General features: G+C 35.0%; 1 protein-coding gene and 1 long non-coding RNA gene across 2 annotated transcripts; one reads left to right on the top strand and one right to left on the bottom strand.

Moving 5' to 3' along the window:
* Nucleotides 1-1,623: 1,623 nt before the first annotated feature.
* LOC143238992 (uncharacterized) lies at nucleotides 1,624-12,511 on the bottom strand. Its single transcript, XR_013020898.1, has 3 exons — nucleotides 12,001-12,511; nucleotides 1,999-2,043; nucleotides 1,624-1,803 (listed from the first exon to the last, which is right to left on the bottom strand). It is a non-coding gene; the product is annotated as an uncharacterized LOC143238992 (long non-coding RNA).
* On the top strand, nucleotides 4,248-24,391 carry LOC143238991 (uncharacterized). Its single transcript, XM_076479691.1, has 5 exons — nucleotides 4,248-4,593; nucleotides 20,124-20,228; nucleotides 21,552-21,627; nucleotides 23,769-23,939; nucleotides 24,294-24,391. The coding sequence occupies exons 2-5, from the start codon at nucleotides 20,154-20,156 to the stop codon at nucleotides 24,383-24,385; spliced, it is 414 nt and encodes a 137-aa protein (XP_076335806.1). The 5' UTR covers nucleotides 4,248-4,593; nucleotides 20,124-20,153; the 3' UTR covers nucleotides 24,386-24,391.
* The last annotated feature ends 371 nt before the right edge of the window (nucleotides 24,392-24,762 follow it).

Below are 24,762 nucleotides of genomic sequence, written 5' to 3'. Positions count from 1 at the left end.
GTTACATAGGTGTGTACTATATGGACATAAAGAATAACCAATGCACTTCGGGTGTAACATAGGTGTGTACTATATGGACATAAAGACTAACCAATGCACTTCGGGTGTTACATAGGTGTGTACTATATGGACATAAAGAATAACCAATGCACTTCGGGTGTAACAGAGTGAAAGAAGAGGAACACATTGAGCACATGTTTATCTTTCTTTCACCGACGGTACGCGTCACTGATTGTTGAATATGACTTAAATAACATCTTTGAAAAAATGTTGCTTTTATGTTTGTTGGATTTTTTGGGTAAAGCTGATCGAGTGCTATCTGTGCTAATTTTCCTTAATTTTAAAGTGATAAACTAACTATAAGGAGAGTACGTATCACCAACTCGTGGACTACTCTAATCGAATAGTGGGATTTGACCTCACTTGTATGACGCACTCACGATTGAGTGTTAACTACGAACCACGGAACCTCAAATCTACTGTCCGGCATGTTAACCACTGAGCAACGCTTAGCACGGGAATATTGCACATAAGTCAACACGTTACCTGATGTTTAAATTCCGTTTTGTACTGAGGAGCGTAGGTGAGATGTCGCTGTATGTCAGAGCGAGGCGAACCCGCTGAGACCACGATATAAATTTAAGACATTTTATGTGTGTGTGGTAAAATTTAACGTAGTTTGTTGTGAAAAAAAACAACAACCATAAACGATTTCACACTTGTCAAGAAACCATAATCTCTTTTTGGTTAAGAAAATAAATTAACAATTAGTCCCAGCATGGCCAGGTGATCAGAGCGATCGACTCTTAATATGAGGGTCGCGGGTTCGGACCTCCGTCATACCAAACATGCTCGACCTTTAAGTCGCGAGGGTGTTATAACATGACGGTCAATCCTACTATTCGTTGGTAAAAGAGTAGCCCAAGAATTGGCAGTGAGTGGTCATGACTAGCTGCCTTCCCTCTAGGGAAAAATTAGGGACGGCTACCGCAGATAGCCCTCGTGTAGCTTTGCGCGAAATTCAAAACAAACAAAAATAACACAAAATATAAAACTTGTGCACATTCCTAAATAACTAAGAGTTAACAACCATATTATTGTGACGTGCTGTATACATACATATATACACAAAGAAAGAAATAGACAAATATGCACAGAGAGAAGATATAAAGTTCATATAAGTACGGTATAATATATGTTTTCTTAAATGTAAAAACGGTACTCAAGACTTTATTTCTTTTATATTCTTTGCACAAAACTATACAAAGGTTGTCTGCACTAGTCATACCAAGTTTTGAACTGGTAGACTAGAGAAACGACAGCTACTCAACATTACCAACTATAGGGTGACTCTGTCTAATTTAAATGTGCGATTGAAACCGTTAGTCTCGTCTTTAATAAACGGCCTCATCGTGTGAAGCGCATTTTTACAATAACGAGACGCGAACTGTTATTTCTTTGGATTCACAGTCTGGAGACACAACAACAAGAACAAATGTTTGTAAGACATTAACTCTATCCCGCTTTATGTTATATCCAGTGGAGTATAAAAAGTTATTTGCTGGACGTTAATAAATGATAATAAATTGGGATTGATCACAGACATAGACAGGACATGTGTCTCCCCCTACATACACATAACTTTCAGAAAAGGTAATTGTTTGTAGCCTTTCTTGTGCTTCTTTCCAAGTCATCCAATCATTTATTCACCAGACATCTCCGTCGTCGAAGAACGTTCGTGGCTACAGCATTGATCCATTAACTGCATACGTACTTGTTTAAAAATCAACAGCACCGTTGTTCCTATTAAGTTACTTTTATTTAATTAGTTATAAAATGCCAACATATCCAAAATCTTTACATGTTTCAACACGACTAAAACTCGGGATAAGAAACTATAAGGAACTAAGTAGTGAAAAAAGTACAAATTATTGCTTTGCCAAACAAACCCTAAACGTAACTTACAATAAAATGAGTGTTCTAGTTCGTATGACGTACCGATAGTTTTGTCGTGTGAAAGATATCAGCTTCGGTCCCAGACAACTGAAAATAGAAAATCGCCTGAGAAATCTATTGAGGCTTAATATATATGTTACAAAACATGATTTTTATTTTATTTGCTGTTTATTAAAAACCCAATTTAAATCATAAATCAAAATGGTTTAATCATTATAAAACTGCTACCATATTATAATACTTCAAAAAGTATTAGGCCTGGCATGGCCTAGCGCATTAAGGCGTGCGCTTCGTAATCAGAGGGTTGCGGGTTCGCGCCCGAGTCGCGCCAAACACGCTCGCCCTCTCAGCCGTGGGGGCGTTATAATGTTACGATAAATACCACTATTCGTTGGTAAAAGAGTAGCCCAAGAGTTGGCGGTGGGTGGTGATGACTAGCTGCCTTCCCTCTAGTCTTACACTGCTAAATTAGGGACGGCTAGCACAGATAGCCCTCGAGTAGCTTTGTGCGAAATTCCAAAAAAAAAAAATCAAAAGTGTTAACAAACTTTTGTAACATCTTTCACAGTTTTTGTTTTACACGAAATATTAATCTTTAGTGATGAATGAATTTTAACCCCTTAACTACATTTCTTGTCAGCTTATCAAGTAAGTTTTACAGTGAAGCAATCTAACAATGACATATATTTTCTTTGAGCTACGTTTTCTTGGTAATATTATTTATTAGCTCGATAAATGCTGGTTTATTTGAAGAAATGTTATGCAGTCAGATAAACAAACTTACGTAAACTTTGTTTAATAAAATTACATGTGAAGTAAACAGTAAAGTAAATGTATGGTATTTACAATAGAATGCAGAGAATGAGTGTTCAGTGTATGATATGGTTTCACGAAATAAAACAAATAAGCTTCCAAAAACAATGCATAAAGACCACAATAAGGAAACAATAAATAGCTAAAATGTGTTTATAACACTCCATAAAATGAACTGAAGCTATTTTATTATAAAGTGAATTAAAGTTGTAATGAAGGTATAACAGTCCATAAAATGAACTGAAGCTATTTTATTATAAAGTGAATTAAAGTTGTAATGAAGGTATAACAGTCCATAAAATGAACTGAAGCTATTTTATTATAAAGTTAATTAAAGTTGTAATCAAGCCAAACTTAGCTAAGTATGCAGAAACGTCTGAACGAATTGTGCATGTGTATTGTAGAGCAGAATATGTCGAGAAAGCCCATATAAACTGTATTTAACGTAATGTTAAGTGTCGTTTGTGTGAAATACTTTGCAAATAAAAATTAAATACCAAATCGAACCCAGTCATCACGTGATGACAACGAAATTGTGTCAACTCGTAGCATACTTGTTGCGTTAAAAAGACTTACTAAGCAAAAAACAGGTGAGGAGGTGTATTTGAATTGAAAAACCAGTATGCAATTTGGACTCTTCAGACACAGGGTGTGAGATTTGTTGCAATGAATTTGCAGGAAAGATTTCGGACAGACAAACACAAGCATATTATATATATACCATCTGATCATGTACATATTTTCTTATACATATATGTTATGTACCAAGTAACATTGTCGCCAAACAACGTAACTTTCTACAGGCGGCAATATTTATTGATTGTCTGTGAAAGAGTTATATCTCCAGAAACATTTTTTTATTTTGCAGTGAAATTACGTTTATGAACTTTATATTAGTATGATTACATATTGGACAACGCAAAGTTTGTTTTGAGATTCGTTTGTATCAGAATATCGCGTAAGTCTACACAAGTACTACTTGTGCATAGCTCTCTCAAATATTGAGCTGACAGACGATAGACAAGGTACCTAGTGAAGTTTACCTCGTCAACCCTTGGTTAACTTTTGTCTGATTACATAATTGGATTTGCCCGACATTTGTATATCGCATCCACTGCCCTAAAATTCAGGATGAGTTTTATAACAACAGGTCGCTAACAACTAGGACACACTTGACATAACAGAACTGATAAGCACGAGGTTAGTCATTTGTACATTCGTCTCTTGGTGAGTCAGTGATAAGTTTCCAGACTTACAACGCTTAAATGAGGGTTTCGATACCCGCGGTGGACAAAACGCTGATAGCCCATTGGTTAATTTTTAGCTAAAAGAACAACATCCTTCTCCAAATTCACAATTTCTTTTAAATTTCCTCTGAACTAATAACTACCAGCTTCTGTTTCCCAAATCTTCGTGATATTATTCTCTTGACATTTTGTTTAAAAAGAATTAATACCAAATCTTTTCACACGTACGAGTACTTTATCCTTCAAAAGTCCTCTAAGTTTGCAAATTTCATGTGTTTTCCCGAAATTTTTAAACATCAAATGTTTTTCAAACCGTTTTAAAGCCAACCAGAGATCACCGTTAGATCTCGTGACCCGTGCTTAGGCGAGAGTATTTTTAGTTCCTGTTGTTTGACGTCAGGGTTTCGAGAAGCGCTTGTTGGGCGATCAAGATTTAGTTGCAGCTGTACTCCAGTTGTTGTTTCATCACTGGGTCACTTTGTATAGCGTGAAATTACACGAGGATTCTGAACGCTTACCAGACGTCTCAGGAACAGCTCGTATTAACACGCCTGATATTCGTGCGAAGGTTGTTCAGGTAAGTAGGGACTTAATGCTAGTAGCGAATAATACTCTTTATATAGATAACTCTGAAAATCAAAAATCGAATATAATAAAAAGCATATTAAAACATTAAGAATTGTCCTAATTTTCTAAAACTGAAAAACGAAAGTTATAATTTTTAATATAAATAGCATTATAAACTAACAAATTATGAAACGAAAGTTCATGAAAACTAAAAAAACTCATGATAATCTGTTTAAATGATGACTGTGGTGCTTTGTATTCTGAGCACAAAGTTCTGACCGTCACGAGGAAGGTTGTTGAGAAAATGGTTTTTATTTTGTACTATAAATAAGGCAAGAAAAATAAACCACATTATGCTTTCATGGCCAGGTGGTTAAGGCACTATACTTGTAATTTGAGGGTTGCGGATTCAAATCCCCATCACACGAAACATGCTCACCCTTTCAGCCGTGGGGCGTTATAATGTGAAGGTCAATCCCACTATTCCTTGGTAAAAGAGTATCCCAAGAGTTGGCGATGGGTAATGCTAACTAGCTGTCTTACACTGCTAAATTAGGGACGGCTAGCGCAGATAGCTCTCGTGTAGCTTTGCGCGAAATTCAAAAACAAACAAACTGTTAAAAATTATAGAAGAGAAGCATTTACAATAACTAGCTAAACGTTTACCTCGGATTTAATCATTTTTGTTCTGAGGATTTCTAGTCATCACAACCTACTGCCAAGTCTTGGGCTACTCTTTTACCAACGAATAGTGGGATTGACTGTTACATAATAACGCCCCCACGGCTAAAAAGGGCGAGCATGTTTGGTGTGACAGGGATACGAACCCTCAAATTTTTAACAGAAGAATATTAAATTGAAACTTTCCAGTTTATTGCTTTACATGTTAAGCGACAGCTCCCAGCTCCAACTGCTATGTCTGGTAGAAAACTACACCCATAGTCTCAGAGTGAGAAGAAAGATTTTGCGGGAAAGGAACATAACCAATATAAACTTAGTTTCTTATTTCGAGCCCAGTAACTACTTAACCACTCCTTATCAATGTCATTTTACATAATGTCAAAAGAGCACCATGTTCACGAATTATTGGGTTCTTGACTTGTACTAACTCTTCTCACTAAATCTTGTTGAATCATTACAATCAAACTAATTTTCCTTCATGACATATATTTCTAGGGCCAAACAATTTGATATTTTCTAGATTTGTTTCATTTTCGATTTAAATAACCAAATTCTGTTAATCAAAGCCTTACAATAATGTCACCTTTAAACAGTTGAGTACAATAAAACTACAAGAAGATTCAATAAAAGTTAAAGGCTCAGGATAAGATTTTTAATTCATCCCAAAAGCAATAGATTTTTTTATGTTAGTTTATTTTTACAAAAGTTTTAAATATGGCTTGGTATTAGAAATCGAATCCAATTTCAACACTTCTTTCTTTGATACTTCTGTGAAGAATTGTCACCTAGATTAATCACGTATCAGCAAACAAACAGGCCAGCTTTTCACTATAGTATCCTGCAACCTGACAAATAGCTCCTGTTATGTGAAATAGTTATGCTATAGTGTTAAGTTTCAAAACCACTGCATACAGACATTCCTAACAATGACTGCCTTTTTGCAATGTTATATTTTCAGGGAATATCTTTTCATAGGCCAGGAAGAAACCTTCTTTTTTTTTGTAAATTTGTGGGTTTTATTTCCAGTTGATGATGTTTGGTATGAAGAAGTTAGGTATCTAAAAATATATAATTTTAAACATACTTACAAAATATACTGAAAAATACAATCAGATTTGTAACTCATATTCTCAAGCCACATAAGTTACCAAATAAAATATTACTCTCCCCCCTCTTCGTCCCGAAGAAGTTCTGGGGAAATTCTCGGCTTATTTATTTCAAAGTAAATGTGTTAGATCTAAATTTTCGTTGATGTCATAATAATGGAAGTTCAAAAGTACCTCTGTTTTAATACAAAACACGAGAGATGAGCCCCTAGCTTCACGTAGGGTACTTAGGTATGTCGTTTTCTCTATCTAGATGTACAAACCTGTTATTCAACTTTCTGTACTTGTACCTTTCTGTCGTGATCTATTAAACGTACTAAATTTTGACAAACATGCTCATTAAAAGTTCCTGGTAAGATATTTGCACATTACACACACGTGCGATTTGACAGTTTATTAAAAAATGGAAACAGTCATATTATTAAAAAAAAACATTTATAGGAAACTTCACAGTCCATTAGGACAGACGTGATATTCTAATTCGTTTCATTAACATACAATTAATAATTTTCAAGATAGTATAGATTACAGCAAGGTTTCCTCACAATGACTATTGCTAAAAGAACATTACTAATTACTTATGATGCATTCTGACAATGTAGTCTTTCATTTACTTACCTTTTACACTTAAACAAACACCCACTTCTCTTCCTTTGCTTTTTTAACATTCTGGTTTTATAGTAGCATTCCAAAAAAATTTGGGTTAATCACATTTAACCTCAGTCAAAACATTACACCTATAGACAATATTATAAAACATTATTGTGTATATTTATTAAAAAACGGAAATAAAACTGTGCAATATTTTTAAAACTTGTTACAGAAAGATGTATTGCAAACATGTAACAATCCTTTGTGCTAATTGGTAGGAAAACGAACATCTTTCCTAGATTTTTTATTTATTTATTTTAAAATTGTATACGTTTTTAATGGGGATATATCTCGTTTGATTTGAATGTCCGGTCTTTTTAAAACAGTCTATAAGGTACAAAACATTTTGGACTCGGACTCAATTTAACATTATTAGTGGCATACATCTTGCAACCCATCGTTTCATAGCAACGTTCCGGAACGTTTTTTTCGTAATGAAATATAGAAATACAAATAAAAATGAGGAGGTCAAGGTTATAACAACTGAGTTTGTTGTCTAGAAGTCACTTACAGTTCAGTGAGAGTTATAATGTTTTTTTTACACTAGAATAAAGTTAAACGTGCCTCGTTAATATATTAAAAAATTAACAGGACGGGCGTATCCACCTATTAACGTTATGCTTATTGTGTATCGTGATGGACTTTACTGTCTTGGTTCGCGAGATGTCTCTTCAGTACTCAGGATTTTCAAACTATACAGTGAAAAATACATGTATAAATAAAGAGAGTGTTTGTGGAACTGCTATCACAGGTTTTGTTATCAGTCCTACGAGGAGAGCTTTGAAGTTTGCTGTCAAAGTGTCCAGACTGTGTATTTAATAACCTACTTATTGCGATGAACGCTGAGCTTGAGCTTACTCAAGTATGAACCTCACATAACAAATTAGTTGAACTAAACACACTTGAGTTTCAAGTACTTCCCTTCAATGTAATCTAATTAAATATCTTAAAATAATAAATATACGTTAGTAAATTGAAAGTCATAAATTTTACACGAATGACTAGAAACTATAGATAATTGATTCATTGATTGATTTACTGACAAATGTGTTCACTCAACTTCGTCTGAAGCGCACACCTTTACTGTTATAATTCGTTATCTTTGTCATAATACATTACTATTACGCCTATTATATTTTATGCGTGCTAATTAAAAATATTTAAGAAGAAAAATAGAGTATTTTAACCATACTATTTGTTGAGTTCTCTACATTGAGCGAGCCCGGCATGGTGGTTAAGACACTCGACTCGTAATCTGCGGGTCGTGGGTTCAAATCCCAGTCACACCAAACACGTTAGCCCTTTCAACCGTAAAGGCGTTGTAATGTAACGATCAATCCCACAGTTCGTTGGTAAAAGAGTAGCCCAAGAGTTGGCGGTGGGTGATGATGACTAGCTGCCTTCCATCTAGTCTTACACTGCTAAATTAGGGACAGCTAGCGCAGATAGCCCTCGTGTAGCTTTGCGCGCAAGTAAAAAACAAACAAACAAATACTTTTTTTTTTAGCGAAACGCGTTGTAGGCAGTGAATGTGACGAACATAATGTGGTTGAGAGAGTACGTTATTACTGTGGTTTAAGTCTGAAGGCAAAGTTCTGCCGTTGTTCATGTTAGAAAAGGATGGCACTGAAATTTTTGATGCGTAGGTTTACTTAGCACGCGCTATTAACTTCATGTATTTAGTTGTTGAATTTCTAGCAGGGCTACTCGATGCTATATTTACTGGCCGTCCTTAATTTAGAAATAATAGACTAGAGGGAAGGCAAATGAACAACACCAACCGCCAACTCTTAGGTTACCATCGGATGATGATCATGCCCTAATGGCAAGTATCTAGATTAAAAGAGTTTCTTCAACAACAAGCAGTACACGAAAGACAGAAATCCTGTAGTGACAGTTTAGCTAAACTTCTAACAAATTATGAAACAGAAGTAATTAGGAATTGCTTAAAAAAAGGTTTTGTTTAACGTTATTACATAAACAACGAATTAAACAATATAAATAGTTTAAACACTTCAGAAGATCGGATGCAGCACACACATGTGTATCTCACACACCGACAGATGTGGTGCACATTTATGTCGCCTCCAGACACCGGTAGACGAGGTACATATATTGTAGTCAGCAATCGTCGAAAGATTCTGGTAGCTAGATTATGTACATGTGACTTCAAAACACCAGTAAATGTGGTACATATGTGTGAAGCTTACATACACTAGTAAATGTAGTACACAAGTGTGTAGTCTAAAGAATACCTGATAATGCAGTAAAGGTGTCTTTGGTCTGCAGACACCAGTGTATATAGTACACTTGGGATATATACAGGCATCATTGTGTACAGGAATATATACCCTATGTAGTACCTGCGAGTGCGGCATAGGTATGTCTCGTCTTGAGTCACAAGTGAATGAGATACACGCGTGTGTATGGTTTGTAGATCAGCTACGATTGTAGTCCACAAGCAGAAGAAGTACGCATGTGAAGCCTACCAGCACCACGAGATACTTTACGTAACAAAGTGGTCCACAAGCACCAGCAAGGTTTGGGATATATTTCATGGCTCACAAACACCACTAAATGTGGTGCATATCTGTACAGTATAGAGACGCTGGTAAACATCTGTATGACCTCCAAACACCGATAAATGTAGTACATACGAGTGTGACCTATACACATCAGAGGCGGAGAACACATGTTTGTTGGTCTACATATACAAGCACATATAAAAAAAACGATAGTTCTGCTACATATTAGATGTTTGTCGAGAACACATATCGACTGGTGCACGTGGTGTATGTAGTGTACAGATTTTGAAAGATGTGGAGAATATGTGCACGTGCTACAGATACTGGTGGGTCTACATGCATGTAACGGAACGGATTAATTATAGGGGGACAGAGCATACTTTTAAGGGGGCCCTCAGAACTGAACTTCTTAAATAATCAGAATTCAATACTGTTTATGAGCTAAAGCTTGCGCAATGTACAAATAATGTTGGTAGGTATATACTATTCAAAATATTAATTATAATGCTAATAATGAATATAAAGTAAGAACAACAAATATTGCAAATATCATAGCAAATTGTTATGAAAGAACATGTTGTACAAAGGTGTTAATGAAAAATTACTAAATAATAGATTCATACGAAACTACTATACTTGGCGGTTTCATGGTGACACAGTTGCAAATGTATTTTACAATGGGACTTCCAATTTCCGACTATTTATAAGAGTATTTTCTTGGTTCAAGAGCGTGGTTTCTTTGTTGCGATTAGCTCCGAGCAATTGCATCTATTTGTATCCCCTGCTCTGGTCCTGTTTGTGTGTGTGGTCTATCAACCCTGGAATATGTGGTACATGTGTGTGTGGTCTATCACCCCTGGAATATGTGGTACATGTGTGTGTGGTCTATCAACCCTGGAATATGTGGTACATGTGTGTGTGGTCTATCAACCATGGAATATGTGGTACATGTGTGTGTGGTCTATCAACCCTGGAATATGTGGTATATGTGTGTGTGTTCTATAGACAATGGTAGTTCTACATGTGTGTGTGGTCTAAGTACGCTAACAAATGTGGTCTGCAGACACTAGCAGATGTGGCACATATGTATGTGGTCAACAGATACCGATGAGTCTACATTTATTGTGTGTTGTCTACAGACCCTGGTGGGTTTTCGTTTTTATTCTGTACAGACTGTGTATGTATATGTGGTCGACAGACCCTGATGGGTTTACGCGTGTATTCAGTGATGTCGAGAAAACCCACTTGTAGAGAAATATATATACAAAAACGGCTCGTTTGGGTTGAGAAATTATTTTACGTAGAAGAGCGCTCTCTAAGTAAAATAATTTCTCAACCCAAACGAGCCGTTTTTGCATATATATTACGCGTGTATTGTATACAGACTGTGACATACGTAGTATATATGTATATAGTCTACAGATATCGATGGTTTTACATGGTATATAGACCCTAGTAGGTCTACATGTGTGTATTTGATCTACACATATAGAGGGGTCTACATGTATATATACGAGTGTGTGTCTGTATGTCTTACAAACCCAGATAGGGTCTTCAAGGGTGTAGATTATCTTTAGATATTGATTGGTCTACATGTATGTGTATGGTCTACGAGTGTGTGTGTGTGTAGCTTGCATACCCTGGTAGGGTCTACGTGTGTGTATGCGATTTATAAATATTAATGAATATACATAAGTTGTCTATAGACGCCACAGGGTAAGAATCATCGACTCACAAGATTTTTTGTTGTTGTTTGAGTATCGGTTACTTTCAGCGATTATTTGTTTATAAATATGCTAGCAATGATTTATAATAAACTCCCAGACCAACACTCACATAAGCGCATGCTCAAACATATTTTCGTTACTCTAAAAAAGTAGGAGATGTAGCCTCCTACGAAACAGCTGTGACATCATCACTGTGCATTCTTGGCAGAAACGGATTTGAATATCTGTGAACGAGATTATTTATATAAGAATTGAACAGCGAACTTTTAACGACTTGGCCTCATTTTAACTATCCTGGTAAACATATTTACTTTGACATATAATACAAATTATTACACACTTATAAATGCTGAATAAATATGTAACAACATCCAATGTATAAAATCAATTAAACTAATCGTATACGATATTTTAAATACCTGCAAACGGCTTAACTTGTAACTGAAGACTTCTGATAAACATGGAAGAAATTTTCCATTATCTGTTGCAATCATACAATAACATATATGTTACGTGCACACTGTGTTTTAAATTATATTACGTTGTTAAAACTAGCTCTAGCAAACAAGGTTACTATTTTTCGTTGATAAAGTACTAAACAGTTGATAGTTGTGATACACGGTGATCATTTGTACTCTTGAAATTACAGTAAAAGCAACTGGTTAATTAGTTCGTTTAATTTCGACAGTAGAGGTGACCTGCTTCGTTATAAATTGCTTATACAAACCCTCAACGATATTTTGAGAAATGGGCTTTGAATAACACCTTCCTTCGAATCCTCCTCACACCAAACATGCTCGCTGGAGCGTTATAATGTGACGGTCAATCCCACTATTCGTTGATAAAATAGTAGCCCAAGAGCTGGCGGTAGGTGGTGATTACTAGCCGCCTTCGCTCTAGTCTTACACTGCTAAATTAGGGACAGATAGCCCTTGTGTAGCTTTGTTCGAAATTCAAAACAAACCAAACCTTTTTCCACTTGAGAACCAAGTACTTCAGACCCAAAGTTTCACGGATCGCACTATCACGTCTTAAAACAGTACACTTTACACAATAGAATTTAAAACGTATTTTGTTTTAACAACCTTCTTGCGGACAAACCGAAATCTTACTGCGGACGAGAAGTTAGAAATCACCGGATTAGAACACTCCTCGTAACGAATGAAAAGACTTTTTAGAAACACAGTGATAATGGGCAGATGTTGCTTCGACGTTTGACTACGTCAATGGTGATAAACAACAAGATTTATATGGCTTTAACAAAAAAGGGTTCTAAATCAAGTACGTGAAATACTTGAGTGGTAAGAAAGTCTTAGAAATATTTTATTTCAGCAATGGTAACTTAATTTAGCAGACGTAATTGAAAATTTTCGACAAAGTCATGCATTATTTTAGATATATGTACCAACTTTGTTTCAAACTTTGTGGACTTTGGATTTGGTCCAAACGTTCCTTTGGTCTTTCTTTTCCGATCTGGTAACCGTCGTGATATATTAAATCCCTATCCTACGCGGTGTTGTACAAATTTCTCAGTGACATATTCACTAAGTGATAAAAGCATCGCAACTTTAAACTAGTGTCAGAGAGTCGTAAGTCGCCAGGTGCTTAAGGCACGCGACTCGTCATCCTAGAGTCGCGGGTTCGAATCCACGTCGCGCAAAGCTACACGAAAGCTATCTGCGCTAGCCGTCCCTAATTTAGCAGTGTAAGACTAAAGGGAAGGCAGCTAGTCATCACCACCCACCGCCAACTCTTTGGCTACTCTTTACCAACGAATAGTGGGATTGACCGTCACTTTATAACGCCCCCACGGCTGAAAGGGCGAGCAATTTACGTTGAGTTTGGTGAAAAATTAATAAAACTGTCCTAAATGTATGGTGTTTATAGTCTTTGTATGAAAATGACGCATAGCTTGCAATGTTTTCTTCCCTTTTCACTGTAAAAAAAACAAAAAAAACATGTGTCATAAACTACGAGATCATAACTATATATGAATGACAAGTACCGCTTGAGCTCGTATTTGATTACATTAAAATAAATACTTCATAACGTGAGCTTTAACGACTAAAGTGACACGAATTTCTAGATAAGAAGATGAAAAACATTTTTTACCAGGCGTTTTTTCGGGAATTCTAGGCTAAAAGTGAATGTTTTTTTTAAATGTAAACTACAAAGTTAACTCATAACTTGGATTTAAAACAGCATTTTTATTGATTCCAATTTATTCTATATGACAACCACATGTTTCTATAGTGGTACTTTTTATTACTATCAATCGTTATTTATATGTTAATGGTATATATATATATATATATAAAATCAACAGTTTCAGAAGCAGCCCAAGCGACGACAAATAAATATAAAAAGTAGTGATTTTGACTAAAGCAATGAATGAATCGGAACATGTCCCAATAATCAGCAGGGCCTTCCTATCGTTGAGCAAGACCTAACTCTTTCCCGCAGTAAACACAATGAATGGTTATATTCTCGTAGTACCTAATTTAAACTATTTTTTAATATTTTCTGTAAATCATTTTCAGTACGACTTTGGAAAAAGGGTTATTAAAGTTATAATTTATTCCACATTCGAGAGAAAAATGAAATGTATAGGCTACTTAGCTCATATGACAAAAACTAAAGTCTCTTTCTGTTTCTTATAATTTATGTTTAAAATATTTGAACAGATTTCCTATTTTCATATATTAGACAACCTATATTTAACTATAATAAAGTTTGGAGAAACAGTATATTACATGTTGTTTAGGTTTAAAAGTAAAGAGATTATTATAATAACAGTCAAATATTAGGCCCGGCATGGCCAAGCGTGTTAAGGCGTGCGACTCGTAATCTGAGGGTCGCGAGTTCGCATCCCCGTCGCGCCAAACAGGCTCGCCATTTCAGTCGTAGGGGCGTTATAATGTGACGGTCAATCCCACTATTGGTTGGTAAAAGAGTAGCCCAAGAGTTGGCGGGGGGTGGTGATGACTAGCTGCCTTCCCTCTAGTCTTACACTGCTAAATTAGGGACGGCTATCACAGATAGCCATCGAGTAGCTTTGTGCGAAATTCAAAACAAACAAACAGTCAAATATTTAAGTGTAAAGGTTTAAATTACTTTTTCCCACTATACTTTTATTTTGTTCTCCGTTAGTGAAGAACCATTGATTGTAGGTTTTTGATATTTCATAACACGTGAAGAGTAAGTGTGATCTAAACTGATATATTTTCCAGAAATATTAGATTTACCAGACTGGAATACATAGTTGTAACGAATCTTGAACAGACCGCACCTCATGTATCAACAGACTCCTTTCTGTGCAGATCATTTCTTTGCTAACCGCATTCATCAAAATGTGCCACAGTCTTGTAAACAATGGCTGACAGATCATGTATTATGTTTTGCGCATGCTCTTTGATGCTTGAGCTCAAACAACGAATTGTACAGCCCACATAGCTAAGGTTACACCTTGGACATGTAAATTTGCAGATGACGTAAGAGCGATGCATTTTAGTGATTTTGTCTTTAAATTTAAATTAATTACTTATACTAAACTTGGGTTGTGGATTTTTTTTTATTGAAAACGGCTTTAATTTTTCTCTGTAATTCTATGGAATGTTTACCAGTGAAGGACAAACTACAACAAATTACTCCTTTAGTTTCAATATGTTTACAGATTTTAGGAATACACAAAATTTTTAAATAATTCTTAACAAGACACTCAATCAACTGTACAGGAAACAACTATTATTTTGTACATTTTCATAAACTATGGAGAAAGAAGTAACTACATTATAAGCCTGTTGAATTAAGTTATAAAATAAAGTTCTTAACTTCAGAAGGTAAAAAAAAACTGTCAACAGAAAAATGTTGGCCTGTAAACATTGGTTTATGATAACACTTAGTCTCAAAACATACCTATGTTAACTATCTTGTTATTTAAAAAGTAAAGTATTAACATTTTGTTCTTCTATTGCAAATTTAATAATGTTGTATCGACAGTTCAAGTAATTTTAGAAATCCTGAATAACAAATTTATTTCTATAAATAACAAAAGTATCGTCAATATATATTCTATAGTGTTAAGGTTTAAACCGTTGAAGTATCGTCAATATATATTCTATAGTATTAAGGTTTAAACCGTTGAAGTATCGTCAATATATATTCCATAGTATTAAGGTTTAAATTGTTGAAGTATCGTCAATATATATTCCATAGTATTAAGGTTTAAACCGTTAAAGTATCGTCAATATATATTCTATAGTATTAAGGTTTAAACCGTTAAAGTATCGTCAATATATATTCTATAGTATTAAGGTTTAAACCGTTTGAGACAATTTTCTAACCACTTTTGCTTCATGGGCCAGTCGAAAACACAGTAAAAATACCTTTCTATTGTTTCCGAAGACTTTTTGAACATTAATTCTCACTGTTTCTTCACTATGCTTGTAATATGCTTGAGGCAGCCAGCTATTGACATCGGAAGTACGTTCCAACACTTAACCATAACACTATATAGTAACACACAATAATATATCTATGACAAACAATCTCATAACCCCGTTTTCATAGCGACCTGGAAATAAGTTTATACATACAACTAATTCTAGACGAATTACGTATACACGCAATGAGTCAAATCTACACATACACAGAGTTAATTTATACACACCACACACACACACGAATAGGAGAGTCAAATCTAAACATACAAATTGTACATGGTCAATCATATCTATAGAAACAGACAATCACAACAAATCAAATTTACAGGCACGTATCGTCTCAGCACACATAATCAGTACCAGATGAGTCAAATCTACAAATGAGAGCAAACGTTACACAATTACAACTCCAAGGAGAGTAAAATCCACATGCACAACTAATTTTAAAAAAATTAAATTAGAGAGAAAAATACTCTGACTCTCCTGTAACTAGATGAGTGCATGGATTTCACTGCCCTTGGCTTATTTGAATAATTTTGGTTTCTCGTGATTAGTTGTTGAGAGTAATGTGGATTTAACACTCCTGGAACCGATTGTTTATCCAGATTTACCTCATATACGAGTTACCTGTTTACAGAAGAGTCAAGTCTACAGATATTCACGGCCTAGAAAATTTAAACATGCATACATGCAAGTCCTAGGATGATCAAATCTACACACACAATTAGTGTTAGAAGAGGCATACATACACACAAGGTCAGTCCTAGGTGAGTCAGACCTACACAGATATACAGAAACAACTAGTTTTGTTCAATCTAAATACATGAATACTTCCAGTAAAGACAAATGTATATTAAGATATAGTCCTAAAAGTATCAGATACACACACACACACACACAAGTAGTGACATTTAGTCTCATGACAACCAAACGTACACATGACTAGTCTCAAGTGAGTAACATCTAGACGAACAATTTTAGAAAAGTCAGATCTACGTATATAATGAATAACAGGAAAATGTACTCGAGATACACACAACTTGCAGAAGAATAAAATATACAAATCAGGATAAATCAAGTCTGCACAAAAATAATCCCACGTGAGTAAAAATACGCCCTTTATTAGCTACAGAATAATCTAGTCTACAGAGATAAAAGTCCTTGGATTGTTAAGTACATATAGATACAAGTCCAGGAAAATAGACATCTACAAAAACAATTAATATTTTATAAGAATTAGATCTATACAGTCAAATTTAGTCAAATAACTTTAATAAAGAGAATCAAATCTGCACATGTGCTAGTCCTAGGTGAGTTAAATGTAGACACACAAGTCCGAGTACAACCAGATCTACACACACAACTGAACTCAAGAGAGTCGGATCTACGTACGCCTGTCTAATCACACAAAACAAAAGTTTGACGTAAACATCGTCTCAGGTGTGTCATACCTACACATTGAACTTCTAGACGAGGTGGATCTACATACATATTAGTCCAAAGGGTGCAAAGGTACACACAACTAGTCTCAAAAAGAGTCAAATCTAAAAAGATGATTAGTCTGTATATACACAATTGTAACTAAATCAGGAAAGCTAAATCTTCAATCCAACTAATTCTAGGAGAATCCATTATACACATTCAACTAGTCCTAAAGAGACAAATTATACACAGAAATAGTCTGTGAACAATCAGAGCTACACAAATAACTTGTACCAGGTGAGTCAAATTATAAACTCAGTCTCAGGAAAGTCAGATCTACATATGCAACGAGTCCCAAGAGAGTCAAGTATACACACACAACCATTCACAATAAAACAAAGTTACACAAACACTCAAGAATCAAATCTACACACAACACCAAACCCAAGTGAGCCAAATCTACACACAACACCAAACCCAAGTGAGCCATATCTACACACAACACCAAACCCAAGTGAGCCAAATCTACACACAACACCAAACTCAAGTGAGCCAAATATACACACAACACCAAACCCAAGTGAGCCAAATCTACACACAACACCAAACCCAAGTGAGCCAAATCTACACACAACACCAAACCCAAGTGAGCCAAATATACACACAACACCAAACCCAAGTGAGCCAAATATACACACAACACCAAACCCAAGTGAGCCAAATCTACACACAACACCAAACCCAAGTGAGCCAAATCTACACACAACACCAAACCCAAGTGAGCCAAATCTACACACAACACCAAACCCAAGTGAGCCAAATCTACACACAACACCAAACCTAAGAGAGCCAAATCTATAAACACAACTAGTTTTGGAAGAATAAAATCTACACACACAGTTAGTACCAAGACAATCAAATTAACACAGACTCTGCTAATCACAAAACACACACACACATATTATATATTCAGATAAGAGTTGTTTTTTTTCACTTTGGCAGATATTGACATTTGTTTGTTGGATGAAATTTTCTTTTCTTTTTTCATCTCAGGCACGGTGAATTGATCATAGTTTGAGATACATTAATGCAGCTTATTGATTGTTCAACTTAGATTGTAGGTTAGGAATTAAAAGTGTTTATTTTCTCTGAGCATCCATTCATCTTTCGTTTTGGTCTTACACTACAATGAACATTTCAAAATAATACTCAGAGAAAGACGAATGAACGATTATAAAAGGAATCATTCCTAATTCACAACTTACAACTTAAACTAAACAATCAACTAGCTACGTCACTACATTAGAAACAATGATCAACTTATATATTCAGGTTAGTCAAATCCACACTCAAAACGACTTTCTGGTGAGTCAACTCTACACACACAACTAGTTCAAATCCACACTCAAAACGACTTTCTGGTGAGCCAACTCTACACACACAACTAGTTCAAATCCACACTCAAAACGACTTTCTGGTGAGTCAACTCTACACACACAACTAGTTTCACACTACACCTACTTTAATATCATGAGAGTCTGATTTACACAGATACTTGTCCCAGCAGTGTTAGATGTACGAAAACAATTGGTCTTAGGATAATCCAGTCTGCGCACCCAACTAATTACTGGAAAAATCAGATCTAATCACATATCTAGTCTTAGGAGGGTCTGACCTGCACACAGAACTAGTAACGTGAAGATCAGATCAATACATACATCTGATCCCAAGAAAATAAGATTTGCAAGTAACCTCAGAAAAATCAAATTTACACAAACCTTACTAGTTCCAAGTCAAACGATTCGACAGTCAGAACTACACACATAACTAATTCCAAGAGATTCATATCTACCGAGATAGGAGAGTTACATAATCAGGAATGGAAGACTTGTACTTTTGAAAAGACAGTTTCCTGGAATCGGAGTAAGTCTGGAGAGCGTGTCCCATGATGTGTATTTTATTTAGCAAAGAGCTTGCTTGGAAAGGAGTTAATCTGGAAAGCGTGTCCCATGAAGTGTAGTTTGCAGCTTGCTGGGAAAGGATTAAGTTTTGATAACATTCGGTACAACCAAATTTAACTCTTTTCAGGAAAACTGTTTTTAAAAATTACATATCACACACATATACCTTGAATTAATACCGTTTATCACAGAATTACTTAAAATCTCCGAAATGACAATGTCTCAGCCACGAATGTGAACCATTTTTAGTGATGTCCTAGTATTTAAATGAATTTAACTTGTAAATCAACATATACACTAAGCTAATAAGAACGTCAGTAATGTTTCATAAGATTCGTAACAAACTGAAATTCGATGAATCATTAAAGTTAAACTCAGTCAACAGTTCTTTGGAATCTCATTATACAAAATACTTTTGTCAACACACCAGATTACTTTGAGATCATTTTACGGTGGTTTGATTTTTATTTATTTATAGTATGAAGACCTTGGTGGCCCTTCAACCAATTTTTGCAATGTTTTTTTTTTTTTTTGTATTTCGACTCAAACACTTAAGAGTTTTGTTTTTTGGTTTTTTGAAATTTCACACAAAGCTACTCGAGGGCTATCAGTGCTAGCCGTCCCTAATTTAGCAGTGTAAGACTAGAGGGAAGGCAGCTAGTCATCACCACCCACCGCCAACTCTTGGGCTACTCTTTTACCAACGAATAGTGGGATTGACCGTCACATTATAACGCCCCCACGGCTGGGAGGGCGAACATGTTTGGCACGAACCCGCGACCCTCAGATTACGAAGCGCACGCCTTAACGCGCTAGGCCATGCCGGGCCCTTAATAGTTTTGTGAACACAGAATCATAGAATCTCTGTGTAAATAAACCAACCTTTAAGCAAAGAGTTCGCCGTATCTATCATTTATGGTATGTTAATGAGTCGCTTACTGGGACAGTATATAATATTTATTACTCAATGAGAGTGCATGCTGTTACATAAGTAATTTTAATTTCAAATTTTAATTTGTTCCTAGATTACAAAAAAGTTCCAACCAACCTCCAAGATGGGAGACGATTCACGAGTTGTTAATGGAGTTGATCTGGCTTCTGTAGACGACGAAGCTTTCTTGTATCAGCTGGTAAGTTAAACTATAGTTAACTGGGTAGTTGATTATCAGCTGAAGATACGTGTCAAGAGACACTGTTGTACAAACTAGCATTTATCATCTATGACAAGTAATGGTGTGAAACGTTAATGTAAGAATGAACAGTTTTAAGTATAGTGTATAATAAAACAATATAATATAGGATTACGACCGAAAATGTCGTCAACTGCGAGGGTGCTCAACTGACGAAACAATGCATCCTAATACTTTATAAGTAGAAACGCAATAAAAGTATATTTAATTAATTTCTAGTTTTGCTCTCAGTACCTAGCTTACTCTGATCGAAAACTATTATTATTGGCTCAATATTTTATTTTAGCTTTGCAGTTTAAAGGTAAAATCAGAAGATAAAATGTGTTCTATTTGATGGATAGAAGATTAGTATTACATTTAGTGACTAATTTTAAAAAGAAGCGATAACTAATGCCGTTTGAAATTTCATTTTATAATATTTCAAGCTCTGTATAGAATGATTACCACTCTTCGTAAATATTGTGGATTTATTTGCCAGAACGTGAAGTTTGGTGAATAAAATTCACGTTTCCGTTAAGAAAAGAACTAAATAGTCCGCTGATTAACAAATTATAACTGTATATCACATGCTATCTATACGTCTAAAAGTTGTTAGTGGTAAGTAAAACAAACAAACCGTTACATAAATATTAGTACTTTAACGATAATAACACATAAATAATAGTTGTAATTCCAAGTGTATATATTTACATGGCTCATTAAGTTTATTCTTAAAATTTTCGGGTAGCTTCGATAATACACACAAGTCGGATCTATTGAATATAATTATTTCGTAAAATTTACACAAAAAACTATAATTTATCCAAGAAAATAGATTCACAATAAAAATAACTAAAATAAAGTTGATCAGAACCCAATTTCTGTAACGGTGCGTTTCTTAAATGGCGAACCGATAAACAAATATAAAACGAAACGGTGAAAAAGAAAGCGAAAGGTAAAAACTTTAGAAATATAAACCAGAATGTTCTAAACAAAGTAGAAATTTTGAAACATTAAATAAAAATGTTAGAAGTACAAGCTGAAACGTTAATAATTTAAACAGGAACTTTATAAATAAAAATGTTAGAAGCACAAGCTGAAACGTTAATAATTTAAACAGGAACTTTATAAATCAAAATGTTGAGAAAAGAAACTGGTAAGTGAAAGATATATTAGTAATCTTTGTTATTTTATTAGTTGATGTATATATAGGACATGAACTTTTTTATTGTCCTGTATGAGCGGTTATGGTGTCTCGCTTTATACTGTTTCATGACTCCTCAGATAGATAACACAGAAGATATTGATCAGAGGAAATTAGTGAGAGCACGACTTCGAGAGGTTCAAGCAGCTTCTAGAGGTTAGTAATGCATCACGTGACAGTTTCCATTATAAACTAATCAGCCTCTAGAGGTTAGTAATGCATCACGTGACAGTTTCCATTATAAACTAATCAGCCTCTAGAGGTTAGTAATGCATCACGTGACAGTTTCCATTATAAACTAATCAGCCTCTAGAGGTTAGTAATGCATCACGTAACAGTTTCCATTTTAAACTAATCAGCTTCTAGAGGTTAGTAATGCATCACGTGACAGGCCTCTAGATGTTAGTAATGCATCACGTGACAGTTGCTATTATGAAGTAATCAGGTCTTTTTGTAAAATCCAATGTTTCCGCCCATGAAGTTCAGTTCAATTTCAATATCAGTGTTTATATTTATATCCACGTGATAGAAATGATCTAAAAAGTATATTTCATTCATTTGCAAATCTTTACTCGTCTACGTGTTCGATTAAAAAAAAATATTTCTCCAGCAAACAAACTGATGTAGATAAGTCCTGAAATATCCCCCGCTAGTACAACAGTATGTCTCCGGATTCACAATACTAAACTCAGGGGTTCGATATACCGCGGTGGGCTCAGCAGATAACCCGATGTGACTTTGCTATAAGAAAACACACAAGTCCTAACACCGTATTAAATTAAGGAGCATCATCCTGAGATCCAATATCAAATACTTTCTCACGTGTTACTACCATTAGGGTGTCACCTGGAATTTTAATGTATACAAAGCACTGAATTGTGTAAGATCTGTAAAGGGTAATAACTGTTTTCTGTAAAAACTTGACTTCAAAACAACAAAACCATTCTGTGTGTTTGATTACTACATTTAAAGATTATATATATTTTTTCTGAACAGTCTATAGGATACATATTAAGATCATTCATGCACACGCACCAAAAGTTACATTACCTCCTAAATCAAATTCTATTTAAAAGCTAGTTTTACGAATTAAAGTTCGTTATGCTGTATTTAAACATTATTTTTATTTCTATGTATTTTTCATATAAACAATTGAAAAACAACACAAACAACTCTTGTTTGAAATAATATTTTGGTTCATTTGTAATAATAAGCTTAAATTCTAGTTGGCCCGGCATGGCCAGATGGTTAAGACGTTCGAATCCGAGTCGCAACTAAACATACTTGCTCTTTCAGCCGTGGGGGCGTTATAATGTGACGGTCAATCCCACTATTCGTTGGTAACATAGTAGCCAAAGAGTTGGTGGGTGGTGATGACTAGCTGCCTTTATTCTTATCTTAAACTGATAAATTATGGACGGCTAGCGATGTAGCTTTGCGCAAAAATTCAAAACAGACAAAATACTTTCTAGTTTCTAACCTCAATATTCTGTCTTTTTTAAGTAAATAAACAATCTTTCACACTGTACTATATATTACAGGAGGGCCCACACAAGGATGTAACATACTATGCAACGTAATATGAAAACGACAGCCTAGAAGAAGGCACCCGCCGCCAACTCTTGGGCTCTTATTTACTAACGACTAGTGGAAATTGACCTCATATTATAAAAAAAAAAACACACGCTTAAATGCTGGTCACTCGATCTCCCTCGAAGAAAATAACATATTAAATGGTGTAATTTAGTTGGTAATGTGTGTGTTTGAAATATTTTAGTTGACTTTCTCCGGTACAGGCTTTCTCCCAGTGACTAAGCATAAGCTTTGAAGGCTTAAAACGCCAAATTCTGAGCTTTATTCGAGATGACACAGTGAAAATATCCCATTGTGTAGTTTTGTGCTTTTAAAATACAAACAAACATGAGGCACAAGCTCTGTTCAGTATGATGACACGTCACATGGACCACGAACTTCACTAACTTACATCAAGTTATCTGCTCTGTCCACCGAGGGAATCAGACCCCTGATTTTATCTGAAGACTTACCCTTGTCCCAAGGGGGGGGGGACTCCACTAGTACTTCTAAATATTGTAATACATTTTTTTTTTCACACACTTTATTCATTTGACAATATTTTTCTCACAAAATAACAGTTTAAACTAAAATGAATATATATATATATGATTATCATATTATTTAGGTACCTGAAAAGACTTGTGCTCAAATTGGCGATTCTTTGTAGAGTATTAGTGTAGAATTATAACATAACTCTGTAACATACAAGTTCGCTTCCATAGCAAAGCGAGAAGAAATGATGAAAAACAGAGAAAAGAACGTGAAGATGCCGTCAAACAACGTCAGAGGAAGCAGAAGAGAAGAAAGACGAACACTAGCTATGTATGATGGTATGGCTAAATCAGCTCCTGCCGGTGGACCTAAAACTATGGATATTAACATATACAAAGAAGGTACGTTACAGTCCTGGTAACAGCGAGTGTAAGTTTACATAAAACATTAAAAGCAGTTCAGAATGTTTAATGAACATGATAATTGGTTAGATGATATATTTGTATGGATGCTGTCTCGTGGAAGATGGCAATGTCTCCGTTTCTTTCTTTGAAATAAAACTAGATATCAATATTTATACGAGATAGTTTTCGTTAATGTAAGCAGCAAAGGTAAATTTATTTTCGGTTAAATATCAGTCAGATCTAATAAAAAACAACTGTAATTTAGGAGACTAAAGTGGAAACTTTTTTTTATAAAATCAATATATATATTTGTTTTCATAAACAACGTGGCTATTTATTTTCTTTGTATAGGTAAGCCTGGTTTAGATGAAAATCTGTTGTGGCACAACCGCAGCGCGATCTGGTGGAAGAATCAATTCGTGAACGACAAAGGAAGCCGATGAAAGAAATTTTAGCAGGTTTTGATGCGGCAGCAAAATCAGGAGCATCTCAAGCTGTCAAACAGACTGGGGGTAAATATATTAACCTGATATTTTGTTTTGTATTTATTTTATTAATTCTTGTTATGGTTAAGGAAAACCTTTCATAGCTTTTCAGAATAGAGCAATATTTTAAATGAAATACAGAGGTAAAGAGGAAATTGTTGAAGTTTTGTTTATAACAAGTAGTGGTTTTGTTTGTTATAATTAGTATATATATAAGGTAAAATTGTTAAAAAAACAACAACAAGTATTTGCTTCACTTTGTATAAGTAAAACAAGCATCATATACCTTTGTACACATTTCAAACTGCTAGCGGGTGAATGAAATGTGTTATATT

Source organism: Tachypleus tridentatus, chromosome 13 (assembly GCF_004210375.1).
Source record: "Tachypleus tridentatus isolate NWPU-2018 chromosome 13, ASM421037v1, whole genome shotgun sequence".
NCBI classification, from domain to species: domain Eukaryota; kingdom Metazoa; phylum Arthropoda; class Merostomata; order Xiphosura; family Limulidae; genus Tachypleus; species Tachypleus tridentatus.
The sequence above is the reverse complement of the archived record's forward strand: the minus strand, read 5'-3'. Positions and strand labels throughout refer to the sequence as shown.

Excerpts from the sequence above, each read along its gene's own strand:
- LOC143238991 (XM_076479691.1), top strand. The coding sequence starts at position 20,154 with ATGGGAGACGATTCACGAGTTGTTAATGGAGTTGATCTGGCTTCTGTA. Across the intron at positions 20,229-21,551 it reads AAGCTTTCTTGTATCAGCTG|ATAGATAACACAGAAGATAT; the intron begins GTAAGTTAAACT and ends ATGACTCCTCAG. Across the intron at positions 21,628-23,768 it reads GGTTCAAGCAGCTTCTAGAG|CAAAGCGAGAAGAAATGATG; the intron begins GTTAGTAATGCA and ends TCGCTTCCATAG.